General features: G+C 40.7%; 1 protein-coding gene across 3 annotated transcripts in view; it reads left to right on the forward strand.

Annotated features, from left to right (window-relative positions):
* Positions 1 to 21,720, forward strand: part of erbin (erbb2 interacting protein) — a 62,956-nt gene that overhangs the window by 19,263 nt on the left and 21,973 nt on the right. For all 3 annotated transcript variants that reach the window (XM_069673051.1, XM_069673053.1, XM_069673052.1), the window contains exons 3-11: positions 6,411 to 6,605; positions 6,865 to 6,982; positions 9,324 to 9,402; positions 9,805 to 9,894; positions 11,557 to 11,613; positions 15,901 to 15,964; positions 17,425 to 17,499; positions 18,221 to 18,365; positions 19,368 to 19,440. In XM_069673051.1, the coding sequence (XP_069529152.1) occupies positions 6,420 to 6,605; positions 6,865 to 6,982; positions 9,324 to 9,402; positions 9,805 to 9,894; positions 11,557 to 11,613; positions 15,901 to 15,964; positions 17,425 to 17,499; positions 18,221 to 18,365; positions 19,368 to 19,440 (887 nt within the window). In that variant the 5' untranslated portion in view covers positions 6,411 to 6,419. The remainder of the gene's footprint in view (positions 1 to 6,410; positions 6,606 to 6,864; positions 6,983 to 9,323; positions 9,403 to 9,804; positions 9,895 to 11,556; positions 11,614 to 15,900; positions 15,965 to 17,424; positions 17,500 to 18,220; positions 18,366 to 19,367; positions 19,441 to 21,720) is intronic.

A 21,720-nucleotide genomic window follows, 5' to 3' on the forward strand; every position in this document is an offset into this window, starting at 1 on the left:
TAGGAAGGGTAAGAGAACAACCCTATAGCCTGCTGGCACTCCGCCCTGCATTGAGGAAGTGATTTTTTTTCTGTCCGCTTCCTTCACAGACAGAGGCAGTTCAAGTGTATCCCACAGGCTCTGCAGGCTCTTACATGTTTTTTTCTTCCACTGCATTGTTTTTGTTGCCTGAACCTCTAATGTAAAATTTCAGGCTTGGCACAGAAATTCTGCAACAGTCCACGGCAATCTGGATCAAAAGCTCCTTTCATAAGGCCAGAGCCAGTCCGTACTAATCACATTCTGCCGTATCAACCAGACGAGTACTATTTGCTATAAATAACGCAAGCTGCTACTGTCAGACACTGCACTTTCGTTTCCGCTTAACCCTATACACAACACATACATGCACACACAAAGCTCAACACAGACACAACAGTACCTATTTAGGTTCTTATGTTGAATATGTTCAGGGGGAATTCTGGTATTTTACATCCTAAAATATTTTAAAACAGGGTCCAGGTTTAAATGACTAAAGTGCAAGAGAGTTCAGAATTACTCTGGTGGAATGCTGAAACAGGCTGTAAAGTAATCTTATAAGGCAAATACGCCTGATCAAAGTACATCCACTAAAAGTGCATGTTTTTCCCACTGACTCAGGCCAGGCCCAGAGTGATCTACAATCTCTGAGACAACAAGACAGAAATGATCCCTACAAAAATTGACCTTTTTTGTTAAGGTTAGATGTTTTTTAACCTGTTCACTCCATCGCTCTTCAAAGCCACCAGACTCCATTGACAAAAACAGTCATTTTACCTTTCAGAATGCAGGAGCTGCTTCTCTACTCCTATCTAGATCTGGAAGCTTAGCTGTGTTATTGTGTTGTGTTGGACCAAAGCTAACCATTTTAAAACACCAAAGTCACACAACAATGCAAACAAACTAACCAGTCAAGGCAGCAGTAGACCAGCAGATCCTATGTTCCAGCTGGTAAAATGACTGTTTCTTTCAATGGTGGCTATAAACGTCTGATTGTGGTAAAGAAGGTGGTTTAGGTTTGGAACAATATTTTCAATAATGTTGTCAGACACCATCTGAGCCTGTCGGTTGCTTAAACAACCACTTTTAGTTGATGTATTTCATCTGTTTTTCCCCCAAGCATCTGAAGCAATCTACTGACACAATTCCAAAACTTCTTTTGCCTATTAGTCATTTAGACCACAAAATATGTAAATAGGGCCCAGCTTTTAAAATACTGGAATCCCCCTTCAGGCTCCTTTTTAAACTATTGTCTATTATTTCATGTCTTTACAAAGCTCCACTGTTGGTTATGGGCTCAAAACAACCCAATTAGGTTGACTAAATTGTTGGAATTTGGTCTTTTTGAAGCTTAGACACATTACAAACTACTAATTTGTTCCCAACACTTTCTAAACTAGAAGTAGGCCAGTGAGTGTTAGTTGGCCGCTGTGAAAGAATTCAGTAACCTCTGGGAAACACACACAGACATCCCAATCTCCGTCTGCCTATTTAGTTCAGTAACAATTCTCTCGCTTTGACCCTTTTATCACCTTTTATAGAGTTCTCTGCACAGCTCTTCTGTAATTTATTCGTCCATGCCAGACTTTATTAGTAGTTAAGCAAGCTCAGCTGTTTATTTTGTGTATGAATTCAGGGGTCACAGAGCCAATCTTACCCTTGACCGCAGTCTCTGTAGCAACAGCACTGACCCAGGAGGCACTTAAGTTACAAGGAGAGGGGTTGTGACAGGGAAGTGGTTTCCTGGCTCTCACTGGGAGAATAAAGTGGGAATCTGTGACTGGGTCTGCCCTCTGGTCTGTTTAATTCTCTGTTGCACAGAGGAAGCCATGGGGATCACTGCCAGGCTGCAGAGTCACATGTCCACCATTCACACATGCACACAAGCATTTTGAAATTTCTGAATAAAGACCAGCAACAGAGTTTTTAAGGCTCTTAAACTTCAGTGCCGTCACTCCAAACAAGCATTTAAGAAAACATGCTGCATTAAATAAGTCGACTAAGAAAGAAAATCCTCAGCAAGAGCTTAACATGTCTGGAAATCTCCAGTGAATGGTTCTGAAATTTCTTAGTTTAGAAGTCAAGAGCCCTTGATGGACGGATGATCATTCCAGTAACATGTAGGTCAGTGGATAAGCTTATCTTTGTTGAAGGCAGTCCGGTTCTCATTAGTGAGCTGCCTTCCAGATTACTCTCAGGGGCTTCAGACAGCCTAGCAGTGTCATCGTTATCCTGCCCATTTCACTTTCTCTATTTTCCTTGAAGGGAAACTTTCTGTTTTTGTAGAAGAAAGCAGAAACAACACGTTCCTTGCACAAAAGTAAGGGGTCACTATGGCGCCAGCCTATGGAAAAAAGCTTCACTTGTGCAGCAGAGCAGTGCATAAACTCTTACATTAACTGTGTTTTATGCATTATGCAAATGTAAGAGGAATTATGCATGGTTTATACATGTGTCTGTTGATTTGTTTGCTGGGTATCTCAAAACTGCAGCCCAGTGGGAGCTGCTGAACTCTCCCCTGTGGAGATTGTTTATTTATTTTGATGGACTATAGTCTCACTCTGAACAGTACCTTACGCACGATTGCATATTTCATGGTCTACTGTTGTTTACAGGTTATCTTTCTTGGCATGTTGACAGCATTGTACAGCATGAATTACTTTATTATGCTTAAAGACAGGTGTTTTTTTGTTTTTGTCAACAAAACCCCTGGAAATACCAAGACCAACAATGTGCTTGTTTACTCCTCAATACTTTGCGTATCACCAGCTATGTTGTTGCTCATACCCAAGCCCTAAAGAAGATGCAAATCTTCTTATACTTTTGCTTTAAATATCCCTAAAACATCAGGGCTTTGAACTCTTAAGGCAAATATAACTCAAATAAGAGTTGTGTGTTTGTTGGGGACTTTTTTTAGCACTGGATTTTTATGTCTCTGGTACTGAAGAGAGTTATGACAGCACAAAGATAATGTATATAGCATAAAGACACTCTGTGCCCAAGTACACCCTCACAGAGACACCAGTGTGGATGTAAACTTATAGTGTTGCTCTATAAAAGTAAAAACTCTGATTTTCTGGTCTTCAACATCATTACTCCTTAAGTTATAAGATCAAATTCGCTTTAACATGTTCACTTCATCCAGTCTGCTCTTCTCTGATTTGCATTGCTTTTTCATTTTAACATTTCAAACCATTTACATCTCTCCCCACAACGTTTCTCTCGACACTGTATCTGCTCTTGCCTCTCCTGATTGCCTTTTCTTGCGTAACTCGCAATAACCCACCACCACCCACTTTCTCTGTTAACCCGTATCCCACTCCCTCTCCTCCCACTCCGGATAGCATGCGTCATTCATACGCTCAGCGCTTGTTACTCGGGGTGAACGGAGCCAAGCCCTCTGTCATCCCCTCTGGTGATAGACCAGATTACTCTGAGTATTTATACATGAGCTGCCTGCTGCTGCAGCAGAGAGTGTGTGGGAGGCTGACAGCCTGTGGGTTGTGCTTACCTCATGTGAGTGTGGGTGTGTGCATACATGAAGCCTTTCCTAATGAGTTGAAGATAGAAATATGGCTGACAGGTCATGCTTTGGACAGATTTCTATAGGAGACTTTTGTTTTATTATGATGAAAATGACAAGTATAAAGTGTATTTCTTTTGAGTGTAGTTTAATAGTTTTCTTCTATAGTATCTTGACTTCAGCTCAATATCATCTGTGTTAATCAATACACTGATGAAGGCGAGGTTGTTGATGAAAGCGATTGGTGATTAAATCGTGGTTTACTGGAAAGATTTGTGCGACTTGTTTTAATTTTGATGGCTTGTATAGAAGCTCTCTGCAGCTGGCTGTGTGCACACTCACAGTAAGAAATAATAGTATCATGACTAATGCCATGGGAGGCTATTAAAGTCATATTTTGAGCAGCTATGAAAATATTGCCACCTACTCTACAATGTCCAGAAAAAGCATCTTTCTTCACTCATGAACAAACATGTACATTGATAAAGAAAGACAATGGGCTGTGTACAGTGAACCAAATTTCACAGAAAATCCTTCCTCGTAGCAAAATCCTCCACAAACATGTGTTCACACCCACTCATCGTCTGCACTGTGCAGGTCAAGGCTATCACAATTTTACAGCTCAGTTATCCAGTCAGGATACACAGCGAGTGAAGGACTTGGAGATTATGAACTGTGGCAGCCCTCAGATTAAGACAAGGGGGAGGAAAAGTCACATTCTCTGCATGCTCCGGGGAACAAAGCCTCTTTTGACCAGCACACATTCCATATTACATACTGTATGTGGTGAAAGTGTCTGCTAAGTTTACACATACATGACTGTAGAGTTTAAAAGACAGCTCACCTCCCCACTTTCCCTTAAACTTTCAAGCAGATTGACAGTTGAAAAGACTTTCAGGCTTTTATTTCTCTTTATTTTGCAGTAGAGGGAGTTCTGGATAGTCAGCGACCAGGATTTCCAAAACGATTCATGGCCTACTTTTTCTTGCATTTTTATTCCCAGCTTCAACCCTGCTGAGGATACAACAAACCCACGATATTGAACAGCTGCTCATTTTTTTCCCACCTATGTAAATTCAGATGAGGAAAACATTTTTTCCCACAAGGAAAAACAGTAAAGGGAAACAGAAAATTAACATTTTATGTCGAGCTTCTCTGGGATGCTCTTTTTAGCAAAACTTTAAAAACGGAAGCACAATTTATATGTCTGCTGTTTTTAATTTTTAATGAACTGTGCGAGCAGTGATTCACTGCATTGTCAGCGATCAGATGTAATCTATATGCAAATTTGAGAACACATTTGCAAGACAATACTTCAGAGGAAATAATAGAATTGAGAGTACATGATCCAAACCCACGGCTGTTTTGAAAGGTCCTTCTACAGAAGTGCCTCTGCCCTGAAGAGCTCTCACACATGAGCTGATTCTGCTGCAACGCTTTTACTCTGTGAATGGCTCACACTGTGGCCTACTCTCTACCTGATCCTGAATTAGACATTTATTTTGAAGTGCAGTTTTCCAAAAATACGACAGATGAACATTTGGATTGAACAATAATGCCATGTTATAGGGAAACTCCACAATTTGTCAACCAATGTTTCATTGTTTGTCCATTTATTCACCACCTACAACCTGGTTATGTCGAGCAACAAAGTGTCTGGGGCATGGAGCACAAACCTCCTACATATTTCCAGGAAACTTAAAATTGTTAGAAGTTAACCACTGAAACAACCAAAGTAAACACAGAAAGTAGTCCCCCTAAAGTCCCTAGAAATGTAGAAACAAACTGGGGAGTGTTGCACTACTCCCATGACTCCTCTGGCATATATATATACTTACAATAATCTTTGTAATGGAGCTTGCATGTACAATTTCATAATGATAATGAAGTCTGAATAGACAAACTATGTGGACATCAAGGTTGAGAAGTAGCAAGATGTCCTTTTAAAGAAGGACCTAAGATTTTTGGGGAAGTGTTAACTTCTTTTTTATGGTTTTTTGAGCCCATCCCATTTTCTAAAGTGTCTGATTGTTGCACTGGGTGCAGACTGGGTGCAGATGCCATGTTCAGACTGAAAGTCAAAATGATTTTTTAAGCTTATCCAGATTGAATTTAGAAGGTCTTGCAACACAATGTAATCCCCCAAAACCAGAGTGACAGAAGTTTATCAGAGAGGCTCAGCAAAACATGCAGATACTTATTCAGCTCGTAAGTTTGTCTTGTGTGACTGAGGGGTTCTGCACCGCAACTTGACAGTGTGATTGTTTTGAGGGCGGGATGATGGATCTCAGTTTTTCATGCTTCTGCGTGGGAGAGCCATGCCACCAGAATACGTAGTTACAGACGTCTTCGTCATTACCACAGGAACCCACACACATAGGTTGTCTGTCCTGTCACACAAAGTGTAGATCACTTGCAAATAAAAGTACAAAGTCAAAGATTCCCATCCACTGCCTTTTCTGCTTCTTAATGGGTGCTTCTCACTTATCAAACCAACATGAGAACACATCAAGCTCACTCCTATTTTGTTGATTTTTTTTTGTGAGTCATTGTTCTCCATGTGTTTTCAGACACAGACTGCTGACAAAGATCTTTTCTGTGGATTGAAAGCACAAAACAACATATGAGTTCTGTTCTGATAATTAAGAGTGCCGTCACATGGTCTTGGATAAGATCCACAGATCAGATGTCATGATCAGTGTGTGTGTATGTGTTTAAAGAGGGGTTATTTATAAGCGCACTAAAACGATTACATGTGAGGTACATGGGGGTTACGAAAGGTTAGAAAAAAACCCTACAAACATGTCCACCTCTTCAACTCCTCCTGATCCTACTCCCTTTACTCATCTCTCTGTTTTCCCTCTCCTAGTGCCTGAGGATGTCCAAGCGGAGCTTGTTTGTTCGTCTGGTGCCGTGCCGCTGCTTGCGGGGTGAGGAGGAGGCAGTAACATCGCTGGACTACTCCCACTGCAGCCTGGAGACTGTTCCTAAGGAGATCTTTAGCTTTGAGAAGACCCTGCAGGAACTCTACCTCGATGCCAACCAGATCGAGGAGCTGCCGAAAGTAAGGCACAGGCACTGATGTATAGAAACATGAAATTCATACACTTTATGAGAGGATTATTCCTGAGGCCCCTGAACATTTGCTTTCTGCATGCCTAGTTTATCTGTCATGAAAAGCTTCCATTGTGGAGTTAATTTAAATATATTTCGAAAGAAGAGCCTTTGGATGATGCAGTTGAACTTTGAAAACAATCAGGACATTTAAACATTAATATTATGCGTATGTTCTTGATACACAATGTTTTCTCTCTCTCCACCAGCAACTGTTTAACTGCCAGTTACTCCACCGACTGAGCATGCCAGATAATGACCTAACAGTGTTGCCGGCAGCGATCGCAAACCTCATCAACCTCAGGGAGCTTGACGTCAGCAAAAACAGTAAGCAAAAAGGCTGCTTTATTTTACTGTATAGCTATTCTTCAGATTCAGGTCAGAAGTATCTTTGACTGGCAGGTTAATGAGTCATGTAAACCGGTTGCATCAGATCATGTTGCTGAAACTTGAAAACTGGCCACAGACGCTCGGGATCAGTAACCTGTGAAGTTCAAATGTGTAACCGTCCTCGTTGTCCTTGTGTTGTCATGGCTGCTAATGACATCAATCAGTGAGAGAATTGGAAAAACTGACAAGTAAGAGTCGCGTAACTGATGCCATTTCAAGATTAGAGATATTCTGAGGTAAAATGTCACAGCATGTCTCATCTACGTCACAAGGCTGCGTGACTGAAACCCCTGATGTGACGGATAGAGGAAATGTACAAGTTCAGGCCTGCATTATACCAGACACTGTCTTTATAGAAAACTCAGTAGCAGGGATGACAGCGATGCAGCTCCTTAGAACTGGTTCTCATCGAAGACTGTGTAAAAAGTGGATGTAGAAATACATGTGAAGTCTTGAGCTTTAGATTTTGTCCTTTGCCATCTTGGTTTTTTGGAGCCAGAAGGGAACATGTAAGGGATGTCAACCTGCTCACTCTACATTATCCCACTTATGAGATGGCTTTTCACTTACAAATTCAATCATTTGAAACAAAATATTGATTTGGGTGTTGATTTAAAAATGATTATATTTCTGTTTAAAAATAGTCTGTTACACCCACAGTGAAAGCTGTGTCCATAGCAATGGTTAAGTCTAACCTTCTTAAAATGAGCTAAGCTAGCTGTTTTTACTTTACATTAAATGGAAACATTTCCACTGATAGTGAAGTCAGTTGACAGGTTGAATGGGACCGCAGGAATCAGCGCAGCGCCTGATTGAGGTTTTCCGTCTCATCACTGAGTCTGAGTCCGCCTTTAAACACCGTTTAAACACATTTTCCAGGACGCTGTAGTAGTCACTGGTCAATAACAAGGTAGCTAAGCCCTTAAGCATACCCTGCTTTATTCTCTAATTTACTCAAAAATGGAACATAATTTACAAATGAACCCCATACTGTATTTAAGAAGACTTAAAACTAGCAATAAGACAATATAGTCATAGTAGGAAAATGTTTACTTTGAGAAGGGTCATTTTTTCATAGACTTGCATACCAGGTGTAGCCTTCACTTTTAGACGCAGAAGCTGAGTGCACTTCTAAACAGAGTCTATGGTTATAATATTGGTGTATGATTGTGTACTGTATCAGTGGGTGACTTTAGTTATGTGATGTTGAAGATGTGTTGTTCACTATTAACTGCTACACGGTGCTCAGCTCAAAGGGTCTTGTCAGTGGTTTCACTGAGCAGGAAAGCGACAGCAGTTGTCAAAGTGTGACATTTACCTTCTTTGAAGATAAACATTTGCTCTGTTGAATGTGACGGAGAGCTTCGTACTTGAAGTCCTTTTTCAATTTTGCCTGTTTGATGAGAACTTTCCGCCATCAGTGTTGTCCTCGTCTGACATTTAAAACAAAAACCAGGAGCGAGGTGTCTGACAGTTCTCTGTTATAACGCCAAGCTACACAAGGAATCAATTAGGTGACTGTGCTATTTTAAAACACCCTCCTGTTGCATATTCCGGACAAAAGGTTTCAAACAAGTCTGCATTTTAACATTATCATCACTATCTGACATTATCTTTGCTCTGCTGTAAGCTAAAAGAAGCTGTGAAACGCGCTGTGTTAGATGATCATCACTGCATAACCTTGAAGCTAAGCAGAACAGAAAAGGAGTGTGCACGCTCAGCAAAACCCTTTCATGGAAAAAAGGTTAAAAGGTAGTTCTGATATGAATGGATGAGCGCAAAGACAGCCCAGATTAAACAAGTGTCGGAGGATGATGTGGTGTTTTGATGACCCAGGGCTGCATGTGCCCTGTTGACATTAAAAGAAGCTTATCGTTCCTCACAAAGCACTCTGCGCTAAGTGTTGTGGACACAAAACAAAGTGGGTGGAAATAAACCTTGAGACTCAGTCACATCCCCTTTGTGGATATTTCGTGAGAACTTGCCGATTGTCACACACTTTTTTTGCAACTATTTTCTTATGTCATATCGAGAGCTCTGCTTTGTGGTGTTTATGGAGGAAAGGTGCTGCAAAGACTTCCTGCCTGTACTCACAATTTGCCTATGCTGAACATTGTAAAATCTTCTCGTTCTAAACACAAGCAAGATGGCTTTCACTGCCCCTCATCCTTTTTGATTTTAAAAGGATTTGTTTGTTTTAATAAAACTGTTGATGTACACAGCATGCAGATATGCAAAGGAACCTCTAATTTGTTTGCTCTTTGCTACCTCCGTCTAGGTATCCAGGAGTTTCCAGAAAACATCAAGAACTGCAAAGTCCTAGCTGTTGTAGAAGCAAGTGTGAATCCCATTTCCAAGTGAGTACTGCCCACCCTCATTTTGGCCCTTAATTCACTCCAATTTATTTGAATGCTGCACATTTAGCTTAAAGTTCTTTGTATTACAGCAGCTCTTTCAGGATTTGTGTAAATGATTTGCTTCCCTTTTCTGTATATTTGGGGATTTAAGTCTGTTTACTTCTTAGCGTATATGTGCATCCGTACCAAAATGGAGTCTGAATATATTTGTCAGTCTGTCTCTGTTCTTTCCACACATTATATTAAAGAGATGTATTATAGCGTTTCCTTATTCCTGTCTTTATTGGTTTTTAATTGAATGCTGCCATCATTGAGTGCATTAGGGGGTTATTAACTCTACATTGCATTAACTTCTATGAAAGTGCATTACAAATGAAGTCTGATCGATTGATGTGTTCACAGGCTCCCAGAAGGCTTCACCCAGCTCCTGAGTCTGACACAGCTCTACCTGAATGATGCCTTCCTCGAGTTCTTACCAGCCAGCTTTGGCAGGTCAGTTCGTTCTCCTTTGGTTTGGATCGGGATAAAATTGTTTCTAACAAACTGAACTAAAGCTGTTTTAATATGGCTCATAGAGAATGTTTTGCAGAAGCCAAATGCAGAAGTATACTGGGTGACGTGGCTCTCACAGATTGTGGTTTATCTGATTTTGAATCGGCAATCTGCAGTGCACTATTTTTGTTAAATTTAATTTGATCAAGAATCCAATTGGGGATACACGATATTATCGGCACATTATCGGCAGATATGTCATTTTTCTGCAGATATTTTCAGCCGATAAAACATTTAAATTTTGCCTAAATGCTCGATGATTCCATAAAAAAGCTTGACGTAATGCTATGACATTAACTTGGCGTGAGTGAGTGTGTGTGTGCATGCCCGCACAAAGTTATCAACAATCTACAATTTCAAAAAGTCAGAGAAACTCAGCCAATGAATAGAAGTTAAACAAGTAGTGCAAAAACATATTGTATGAAAGAATGACACAGAGATATCCTCCCACTGTACGATCTGGAGTAGAGGAAGGTAGTATGCTGACAAATATTGACTTTGACATAAGACTATGTGTGTATTGCGAGGATGACTAAAGCATACAGTATGCTGTATGTTGAAGGATGATCCCTTAAATAAAACTAAATGTTTTATTGGACAACCACATTGTATGATACATATTTTCACTCCAGTTTCTAAAGGGGCTGTAATGAAAGTGGTAATTTCGAAGGGCTCAGTTTCGTTCTCTTTGGCACCACCTGTGGCGATAAACAGTAATTGCGGGGGCACTCTGTAACTCTTGATTTTCCTCGCTGAAGGTTGCTTTCCTTTTTAGACTTTCTTTGAAGTTGTATCTTTTGTCATCGATCTTTTCTTTGTTTGATTAGTGTTTACTCGCAACATTTGCAGTGACCTCTTAGCTCCGCCTACCCTCTCTGGCAGACCAACCACTGCTGGGTGATGGAAAACGCATCACTAACTGGGCGCCGCTTGTGATTTTTTTGCCACAGACATCCAGTCTGTAATACTGCAAATGCAAAGGCTTTTATCAGAGGGCCACAGGCTCAACCACCATTGTGTTGCCTCACTTGGCGATAGATGTGATAGTAACTTAACAGACATTTATTTACATGAAAATGTTGAACTTTATAAAAAGAGCTTGTTTCATTAAAGCAGAGGAGTCTGTCACGCTCTTATGTTTTTGTGTTTTAAACAATAACTTGTGTTGAGCTTTCTGATGACGCAAAAAGTATGACTTGAGTTGCGTACTTCTTCGTCCCATGAGCCTATATTTCACCGTATTATGTTTTTTATTGTCATCCTATTTAGTAGAACATAAGTGATCTTTTGTTTCGGGGGAAAAAATGGCCACAAAATACTGTCATGTCGCTGATTGCAGAGGAAATCATGGCTCTAAAAGCCCTGCCGCATACTGCTGTGGGGCATAATAAGATGAAGGTTTCTTTATTCAAAAGTACTGGGGAATAATTATTGAATTTAAGTGACAATTGTAGGGTGTAAACTAACCATTACAATACACAAAAACAATTGGAAACTTGAAGACTGCTACTGTGTGAGGGTCACATGTTAGACTGTGTTATTTAAATAAAAATGGTTGTTTTTGTACCTTTTTAAAATCTGACATTTGCTTTTTACTTACAGGCTGACTAAACTACAGATCTTGGAGCTGAGGGAGAACCAGTTAAAGATGTTGCCAAAGTAAGTTCATTTTATTACACATTTTCCAAACAATATACTGACGACCTAATGAATATTCTATTTACTCAGTGGGTAATACTAATGTTTGTGTCATAAACGGGGTCAAGAACCATCAGTGTAATCTGATGTGATTTGCTCTAAAGATTTGACTATGTTCCTTTTTTTTATATCAGTTTAGTTTCACACTAAATTACCATATCAGCCTACATGAGTCATGTTTTATCTTAAGAGTTGTGTTTTTACACCTTTCTCTGTTATCAAGAAATACATGTCCACTCAATCAGAGGAAGTATGAGGGCGTGTCTGCCTCATATTCAGTAATAAAATCCCACTGGAGGGATTTTAGAGTTCATTTTCAGGAGAAGAAGTTTTATCACCGTTCTGTTTAAAAGCTGTTAACGGTAGAGAGCTGCCCTAGGTTCCTTTCATTTTCTCCACTTCTATTACAGTTGGTTTCTGGTTTGTGGTTGTTTTGAGACTTGGTTTGTAGTTCACAGCCTGATATGCTTTTGTTACCGCATTGCTTTGTGTCAATTATTGGACTGGCAATACTCAAGGCTTCGGTATATGGGATGTATCATATGGAATATATCAGCTGGGTGGACGGTAGCTCAGTCCATAGGGGCTTGGCTTGGAAACTAGAGGGTGGCCGGTTCAAGTCCTGGTACAGACCACGCCTGGAAATTGGGCTGGAGAGGAGCCAGTTCCTTTCCTTGGCTTTGTCGAGGTGTCCCAGAGCAAGACATAGGATCCCTGATCTCTCCATAACTGCATGTCCATAGAGTTCTGTTTGTGCATGTCTGTATTTCAGGCCTTTGTCTTCCTCATCTCTGTCTTCATCTTCTTTTTCTTCTTCTTCATCTTCTTCTTCTTAAGCGTATGTTTTGTGGTATGCATCCATACTTTATTTACAACATATGAAAAAAACACACTGCTTGGGGTGATTTAGAAATGGTTTAAGAACATAGTTTGTCCAGCACTGCAGGCTCACTTTACACTCTCAGCACATGTAGCAGACAGTTATTTGTTTAAAAAAAGCAGCTCTCTGACTACCTTTTGTATAGTCTCATTGTTGAACAATGGATACACGGTTGGCACAGAAAAGGGGTCTGAAATTCACTTTTTCAGCTGTAATCAGTGAATTTCTCCCGTCTAAAATCTGTATCATTATCAGTCTCAAACACTCCAACGATGGTCGGGCTGTATTCTCTGTAGTCTATTGTCTGTTAGCGTGCAGGTCCAAAGTTTTTTCCCTCACTTCCTCATTATCTTTTTCCTCTCACAACCCCTGCAGTGTCTCTGCTGCGTCCTCCAATCTGCCTCTTTTTTTTCTGTAAAGTCCCTCCCCACCCCTCTCACTGTAGTATTAAATTCCATGGTGTTACATAAGAGCCCCCTTTCTCTGGCTGCTTGCTGTGGCAGGTTTTATAATCCTCCGCTGAGACAGTGCTGAGGGTTATTTCACCATTTGAGAAGTGCCACTGGGAGACAAAAACGTCCCACAAATATTTGAGAAAGCTCCAGGTGATTGTGGGAGAAGTCTCTCTGTCCTCTCTCATGCTTCGCTTGCTGCACCATTCGTTTTATGTCCTTCCCGTTTTCTCAGCAAAAAACTGCATTTCCCTCTTTGCCTTTTTTGTCCTTCCTCCCTCTGGCTCAGTTTCTGTTGTTATCTCACTCACTTTCCTTTTTCTTATTTTCTCTGACTGACGGACGGGGCCTGCCTGTGCTGCAGCTCCAAGCAGCTCCTCTCCTCCCGCTGTGTTTATGTGACGGAGACCAGACCCGTTAAAGGCTGGAGCCCTGACAAAGAAAGGGACTAATGATCGGGAACGTTGCCAGAGTAACACACAAGCATTTCAGAGATGTAAACAAATGTGTGCGTGCACAAAGGGGCGCAGCAGAAGTCTTTTCAGGGCTCCCATATAGAAAAGTGCAGCCTCTTTTCTCTCACACACACCGAGCACATGCATAAACCAAACGTTCCTCTATATTTAAAGAAGGATGCTGCGTTCCTCACAACTTGAGGTCAAAAGGCAAAGTGTGAATTTTCTTTCTAGACGAGCCAGCGCGGCTCATTCGTACTTACCCCCTTCAGCTCACACGGGGGTCGCTGGTGTTCCTGCCAACTTTGAGGTAAGAATGTGACAAAGTTGGCAAACGCTCAAGAACATCCAGATAATTGTTTTCACATTGCAGCAAGTACTTCAAAAACACCAAAGGGCTTAAATCATAACGGTTATTTGTGCCGCATGTCTTACATACTCGTTTTATGAGGAGCACCTAAAAAATAAAACCAACTCCTTCACAGCACTGTTGGCGGGCCTCTTTTTTCCATCTATTCTTTCCATTCCTCTGAATCTCACTCGTGTTTTAAAGCTTCTTTCCTGCTGTGAGAGGATCATCGTATCTGTTCCCAAACACAACTCTGTACATCTCCGTTTCATCTCCTCTCAACCTCTTTTGTTTTGGTTTTGAGTGTTTTCTTTAATTTCTGTCTCGTTTTTACGATGGCACACAAGTTCTACAGAAAAAGTTTTTGAGGGTTTCTAATCTTACTTATGCAAATCTTTAACTCTCCCTTTTTTAGCATTTGACGTATTTCTGTGGGTGTGACACCAGTTTAAAAGACATCAGAATAAAACATCTGTACCCAATTTACAATTTTATGTTTAATTAGGATTTGGCTCAATTTGAAAAAGCAGCTCCTCGGTCCTTTTTGTTCTCTCACTTCAGCACCACAAAAACATCTTTTGTTAGCCTACATGCGTCTCATGTTTGACCTGTATGGCACATGTTTCCCATAAGCACTGGCTGTCAGACGACATAAAAACATTGCCAGCCGAATACTTACAAACTTACAAAGCTTTATTGGCATTATTATGGCGTGCAAGACAACAATACTATTGCGTTGTGATGGCACTCCCTGAGTTAAACCTTTAAATGTCATCAGAAATTTTAGAATAATTTAAGACATGAAAAACATCCATCCATCCATTTTCTATGACGCTTGTCCTGTTCATGGTCGGAGGGGGCTGAAACCCATCCCAGCTGTCATTGGGCGAGAGGCGGGGTTACACCTGGACTGATCGCCAGTCAATCACAGGACTGACGCATAGAGACAGACAACCTTTCACGCTCACATTCACACCTACGGGCAATTTAGAGTCACCAGTGAACCTAACGAGCATGTCTTTGGACTGTCGGAGGAAGCCGGAGTACCCGGAGGGAACCCACGCATGCACGAGGAGAACATGCAAACTCCACACAGAAAGGCCCACTAAGTTTGGACCAGGATTCGAACCAGGAACCTTCTAGCTATGAGGCGACAGCGCTAACCACTGCAGCCCACATGAAAAACAATTAAAACATTAAAAACAGATCAATAAGAGCCTTAAAATGCTTGTGATGTGCAAATAAGCATGTTTCAAGTCATTATTTAACTGACTTTCAAGTAGAGAGCTTAAGGTAGTAGTGGCAGATCTGTTGCAGCCATTTAAGCTCTGCCGAGTGTCAACTAGTGGCAGGTTCCTGAACTATGAACTGAAGAGTCATTTTGATACCAGTTTACAGCGTGCCGTGCTGTTGCTCCTGCATCACTCTGCTTATGGTGACACAGATAGAAAAATAAACCTGCAGAGATTCGACTGACAAAACGGAAAAGCCAAAGTTAATTCCGTTCTTCTGCCGTTTAGAGTTAAATGCCTTCAAAGGCATCTTCTCAGCAGATTTTGCACAAAGGTAGACTAAAGAATACCCACTTTAGCTACCTTAAATGTGAGCTAAGCTTTTTTCTAACCACTACTGATCCTTTGAATATATTAGTGAAGTGTGAGCAGTTTAATCGTCCAGGTTTTTTATCTGCTTGTTTACTTTCTTGCGCAGAATGTGAGACTGTGACCTGAATGTGGGGGAGAAATTCTGGAGCGAGGGCTTAGGGCGAGCATACGTCACATTTTCCATTATTTAAAGCATATTTCTGTCACGCCCGAGTGCTTAGAGGTATTTATTTCCTTGTAAAATTATTCAGCTAAGGGAGCAACATTAGAGTTTGTATGCGATCCAAAATTAAGCGTAAATCTTTTTCTTTTGGCTTGCTTTTTGATACATTTGGCGACTAATCCTCACTGTTCCTCCTGCCTCAACAAAAGGGGGTCAGTTCAGTGACATTCTCCACTTGTGAAATCATTAAATATGAATCTGATGTGATGTAATCATTTGGGAGTGATTTGATTTCCCTGTTGATTTGAAAAGATCTCACTCCCTGTCTGTCCCGTGTGTCCGCAGGAGCATGCATAAGCTCACACAGCTGGAGAGGTTGGACCTGGGGAGTAATGAGTTCACTGAAGTGGTGAGTATCTGTCAGTCGGCCTGCTGATGCCCAGGGCTTTCTACCTTTCTGCTGGTGACTCACCTCCTCTGTCCTTAATCTGTCGCCTTTCCTTCTCTTTCATATTTGAAACTGATTACCTTTTTTCAGGGGGAATTCTAGTATCTTAAAACTGTATATTTTGGGTTCTGAATGACTGATAGGAACAAAACGATTTGGACCCCTTTTAAAGGACGTCCTCTAAAAGTCCTTGTTTTTGCCACAGTGAATATCAACATTACTCAAGGGATCCCTACAGAGATCCACCTTTCTGATAAAGACTAAAATGCTTTTTTGTACTAGAGACAGGTACTGCAACGCTGTCGTTAAATGCCACCAGGCTCTGTTGATAAAAACGGTAATTGTTCCTCACGGAGCAAGTTTCTTGTTAACCGCTGCCTAGGTGTAAATTTATGTTGGCCAAGTATTGTTTTGGATTCATATGAACCATTTAATACGCCAAAGTTGCAAAAGAACACAAACAATCTCAACGATTGAAGCAGCAGTAGACCAGCAACTCGCATGTTCTGCAAGGTAGAATTGCCGTTTTTGTCAATGGAGTCTGGTGGCTGTGAGTAATATAGCCACCATTTCAGGTTTGATAAATCATATTACTCTTTACTTAAAAGGATCCAAACAGAGATAGCGCTTTTTCATAAAGACTAAAATGTTTTTTATACCAGAGACAGCCACTACCACGCTGTCGTGTGATGCCACCAGACCCTATTGACAAACACAGTGATTGTTTCTCACAGAACACCACACTTGTGCACAATAACACAAACAAACTCAACAATTAAAGCAGCAGTAGACCAGCAACTCCCATGTTCTGCAAGGTAAAACATTTTGTCACTGGAGTCTGGTGGCTGTGAAGAGAGTAATATAGCTGGTGTTTCAGGTTTAATAAATCATATAGCTCTTTAATTAAAAGGATCCCTACAGAGATGGAGCATTTTGTTTATGCTGTTAGACACTGTGAATAACAATCTGTCAGTAACTAAAAAAGCACTTTTCTACTTTGATGTATGTACTTTGATTGGGCACATTTGCCTGCAGTATTAAAGCCTGTTTCTCCGCTGTCGGCTAAAGCAGTCCCAAAACTTTTTGTTCCCATTTAGTGTTTAGACCAGAAAAAAATGTAAGAAATAGGGCTCATGATTCAAAATACAAGAATTCCCCTTTAAGCGTACTAAAAATAAGTCTTGTTTTTCGTGGAAGAGAGAACATTTATTATTACATAATTACTGTGAGTGGAATAAATAAATGGCTTTATATTTCCGTTATTAGCTTGTTTATGACCAAACCTCTTCATCCTGTCCCTTCCCAACAGCCACACACACACACACACACACACACACACACACACACACACACACAACACTACAGCACTCATACAATCTCATCCTATCACTTAACCTCCTTTCTCCTCTTTACATCCACAGCCTGAGGTGCTGGAGCAGCTGACTGGAATCAAGGAGCTGTGGATGGACGGGAACAGACTGACGTTTTTACCTGGGGTAAAATCTAAATTCATTCCCCTACACTTACAGAGCCCGAAAACATTGTTTTGAAATTATTTCCCTTTATTTTCAGTTTTTGTGTCAGCTTTAATCTTCTTCAAACTGAGCTGGTGTCAGTTTGCATCAGACTTTGAGCCCTCTGAAAACCAGCAGAGAAGGAGCAGCAGTTTAGACATGTTTCTCTCCCTGGATCAACACAATTAGACTGTTTTACTGAAAAAAAAATACTTTCGGGTTTGCAGATGTCTCAGAAATGGTTACAAAAAAATCTGCAGCTGTGAAGTAATTATTTTCCTTGAACATAATTAATGTATAATGATGTTTTTATAGTCAGAATGTGTTACAAGGGATTCATTTTTCATCCAAATGGCCAGCTTGTTTGTAACTGGGTCATAATTAAAGCATTTGTTCTGCTGCCAGCATTTCAACAGCATCAGCTGTAATCACAGCCTGGCCATTTTAGAAGCAATGACATTTGTATAAATACAGCAACTGTTTTCCTTTGTATATTAAAGTGCATTATTAATTTCAAGTGTAATAATTAAACCAATATTTAACCTGTATATGTTCCTTTACCTCACTACTGAGAATGTTTGGGGGGTTTTTTTATCCACACAACACTACTGCCTAATCCCTGGCATACATTTATTGAGGATAATTGGAGAGAAATAGTGTGTTGTGTATTTATTTCTGGTGTTTGTTATTGTTATTTACCCAGATGCTGGGGACGCTCAAACAGCTGGTGTACCTGGATGTGTCCAAGAACAACCTGGAGATGGTCGATGAGCAAATCTGCGGCTGTGAGAGTCTGCAGGACCTCCTGCTGTCCAACAACGGCCTCACACAGCTGCCAGGCTCCATCGGTAAATATTACAGCACACACACACACACACACACACACACACACACACACACACACACACACACACACACACACACACACACACACACACTCGACCTATTTGAAGAAAATACATTATGAAACACCTCTAACTCTCTTTACTACTGCCAATGCATTTTTTCGTTCCTGGGTCCATTAACATGTTTTGGGAGAAATCTAATTCCAGTAGATGACGAGATTGTGTTTCTCCTGCTTAGCTGAAATACATGTTTTAAACACTAGAAGTGCACCAACTTTAAAGCTCAGAATGTAAGGAAATGCCCAGTCTCCTTGCAGTGGTCCACAGTACAGTAGTGCAAGAAGATGTTGAGTTTTAACCAAAGAAATGTTAAAACTAGACTGCAAATATGTGAATAAAACTGTTTCACATTTTAGGACAGGATGTCCAGACTAAATGTCGGTTTCAAATCTGTAGGTAAAAGTATGTCGCAGTAATCCCCAGGCTGCTCAGCTCAGTCTGCGGGCTGCTGTGAACGCCAGGTTTCACACCGTTTTTTCTGCACACTGCAATATGTGACGTCACAAAGTGCAGCCTCAGCAGGCTTCCAAAGGCTGGCCAATCAGAAGAAAGTGGGCTTGTAGGGACGGGGTTTCTTAAAGGAACAGGGCAGACTGAGTCGTTTCAGGCAGAGCCTGCACAGAGCACCAGTGTAATACAATCTCAGTAGGTAGCATAATATTAAATCGGGTACAATCAATTTATATCCGATGCTTGTTTTATATATTGCAATTATTTGTATTTACTTCCTTTTATCAGCGGGCTAATTAAATCAGATGAGGCCTGACGCACCGTGCACTGCAGATTCAGGGTTGATTACTGTATTGATGACAGCATGAATCAATCCAATTAACTGCAGTGGTGGATATCACTCTTTGTGGTGCAACAGTAAGTGATAATCACTAACTGCCCTAAGCTGCATCCCTCTAATTCTCTCTCTCTGTCTCTCTTTTCTTCCTGTTTTAGGCTCACTAAAGAAACTGACTGCGCTGAAGGTGGATGAGAACCAGCTGATGTACTTGCCAGACTCCATCGGAGGGTGAGCGCAACAGCAGTCGCTTTTAATATCAGCAGAATAAACCCAGAGATCAGTGGATTATTGTGGCGTTCTCATCTGCCATCCCACTGATCACATAAAACGTCTGTCTGGATAAATCAGATATTCCCATTAAGCGTAATGTGTCCTGATGCTTTATTTGTTTTGGTCTAATGCAGATCATATTAAGTAAATTGATAACAGCCATGATTATGAAGCTTGAACGACTATAATTGAAAGTCAAGGTTCAGAGTCAAGTTGATTTATGGAAACGGTTTGAGCTTTGCTTTTATTGTGGCGGGGTCGGTGGTAATCTCGAGCCAGATGACCCTCCGATGCCGCACTGATGGATTAAAAACCGCTGTAGCTCCTCTCAGACTGATATTTTTTTATACAGCAGACAGGTGAATCCAGCAGTCAACAGCTGCTGAGGCCGCTATGAGAGAGCCAGGTCCACATCCTGACCCTTCATCTGCTCTGTGTCGTTGTGGTCCAGCATAAGATTAGGCTCCAATTTAATCCAGCAATGTTTTTTCATCACTCCACTTTCACGTCCACGTTTCAGTGACAAATCTACATGTAGTGACAATTACTCCTGCAGCTCTACGGTTTATTTTCCTCCGTTGTTTCCAAACAACAGCCTCCCTCAATTGTCCGTATGCTAGAACGTGTCTCCTTGTGTAATTTGATACAGATTATGTGATAAAGCCTGTGGTTTAGTTTAATCCCATGCAAGGATTTTAGCTTAAGCAAGCTGATTTTTTTTTTTCATTCATTCCTCGCTGATTTTATTCTGACCCACTGTTGGTTGCACAGAGTTGTTTTTGTCCCTGTTACATATTCAGAGAGGGGTCAAATCCTGTGTTTTGGAATCCGATGGTATTGTTACACAGCAGCTCTCCCACAAGTCGCACTCTGTTTGTATTCATCTGAATTCCCAGAATGCATTTGTATTTTTCATTCAGCAGAAAGCCTCGGCTTCAAGGCAGTCTGTGTCAACATGGGCTCACTTTAAAATGTCAATGCTTTAAATGTTGTCCCATGGAGCTTTTAAGGGGCATCATTGTTGTTGTGGATGTCTCTCAGGGCTGCAGTAACTTTAAGATACTGCCTCATTAGTTGGTGTAAGTAAGAGTTCTTCTTCTTAGTTATTACTGAAGGCATCTCTCTGAGAGTTTACAGCATCATTTGGGGTAGCAAAGTTTCAGAACTAATCTCTGCCAATGCTTGCATGCCTGAAAGCGCATATCACATCTCCATTCACATGCACTTTACATGGGATTACCAGTCTGTCATTCAAAAGCTGCAAAAGTTTGCAGCTAGAGGAGCTGATCTCAGTTTTAAAAAGTAATCGAGGGTTTTTAGGGAAAGTCTTATGGAATTTGTTGTTGTTGTTGTTGGATTGGTTAGTTTAGGCATGTGATTCTGAGTGTTGAACTGGGAGTACAAATTTCTAACAAAGAGCCCTTGTTACAAACCCGGGATGAGTTAAAAAGATGTGAGCGATTATGGAGGTCGAATATATGTTGTTGTTGATGTGCATCTTGAGAATTGTATCACTATCACTTGACGTTTTGGCAAGATTTTCTCTTTACATTCATATTATTAATGCATTGTGAGTTACATTTAGTTTTTTAATCAGTCTTTCTAATCAGAGGGTAACTCACAATACGACACAACATGGCCCACGATAACGATAATATCAGGATACAGCGATTCTGCGATAATTAATATATTCCAAGGCAATCATAACGATACATTACGATATCTGATTAGCTGAAGAAAACAAAATGCCCCTAAAAAGTGCAGGATTAATGTATTATTCACTTCAATTTGGTGTCGTTTCGCAGAATTTCACACAAACTGAAATTAAACAATGTACATGGTTTCAGTCTGTAATTTAAGTTTACACACCTGTGGACCAAATTAGGACTTTAAATTTTCAAGGAGTCATGAATTAGTGACATGGTGAGTCAAAATCACAGGGAAATCTGTTTAGAGCACCTTCTATTTGTAAATTCAAATATCGGTATTTGCAGCTAGTCTAGCAGTAACTGTAATGCACCAGTCAGGATGATGATATGTTGCCGTATCTGTATTTTGTTCCACCACTAGTCTTTCTCAAATCTTTGATTTCTATGAAGGTACACTGCCAAATCAATGAAGTGCCACTTTTCACTTTGATATTCCACATTCTTCAGTCGAGATTCAACCTTGTTCCCAAAGTATGTGCTGTGTATATAGTAATTACACCACATGATTAAAGTCCTCCTGCTTCATCAG

Source organism: Semicossyphus pulcher, unplaced genomic scaffold (assembly GCF_022749685.1).
Source record: "Semicossyphus pulcher isolate SPU_LCO1_2020_fin unplaced genomic scaffold, fSemPul1.0.p SCAF_22, whole genome shotgun sequence".
Lineage (NCBI taxonomy): Eukaryota > Metazoa > Chordata > Actinopteri > Labriformes > Labridae > Semicossyphus > Semicossyphus pulcher.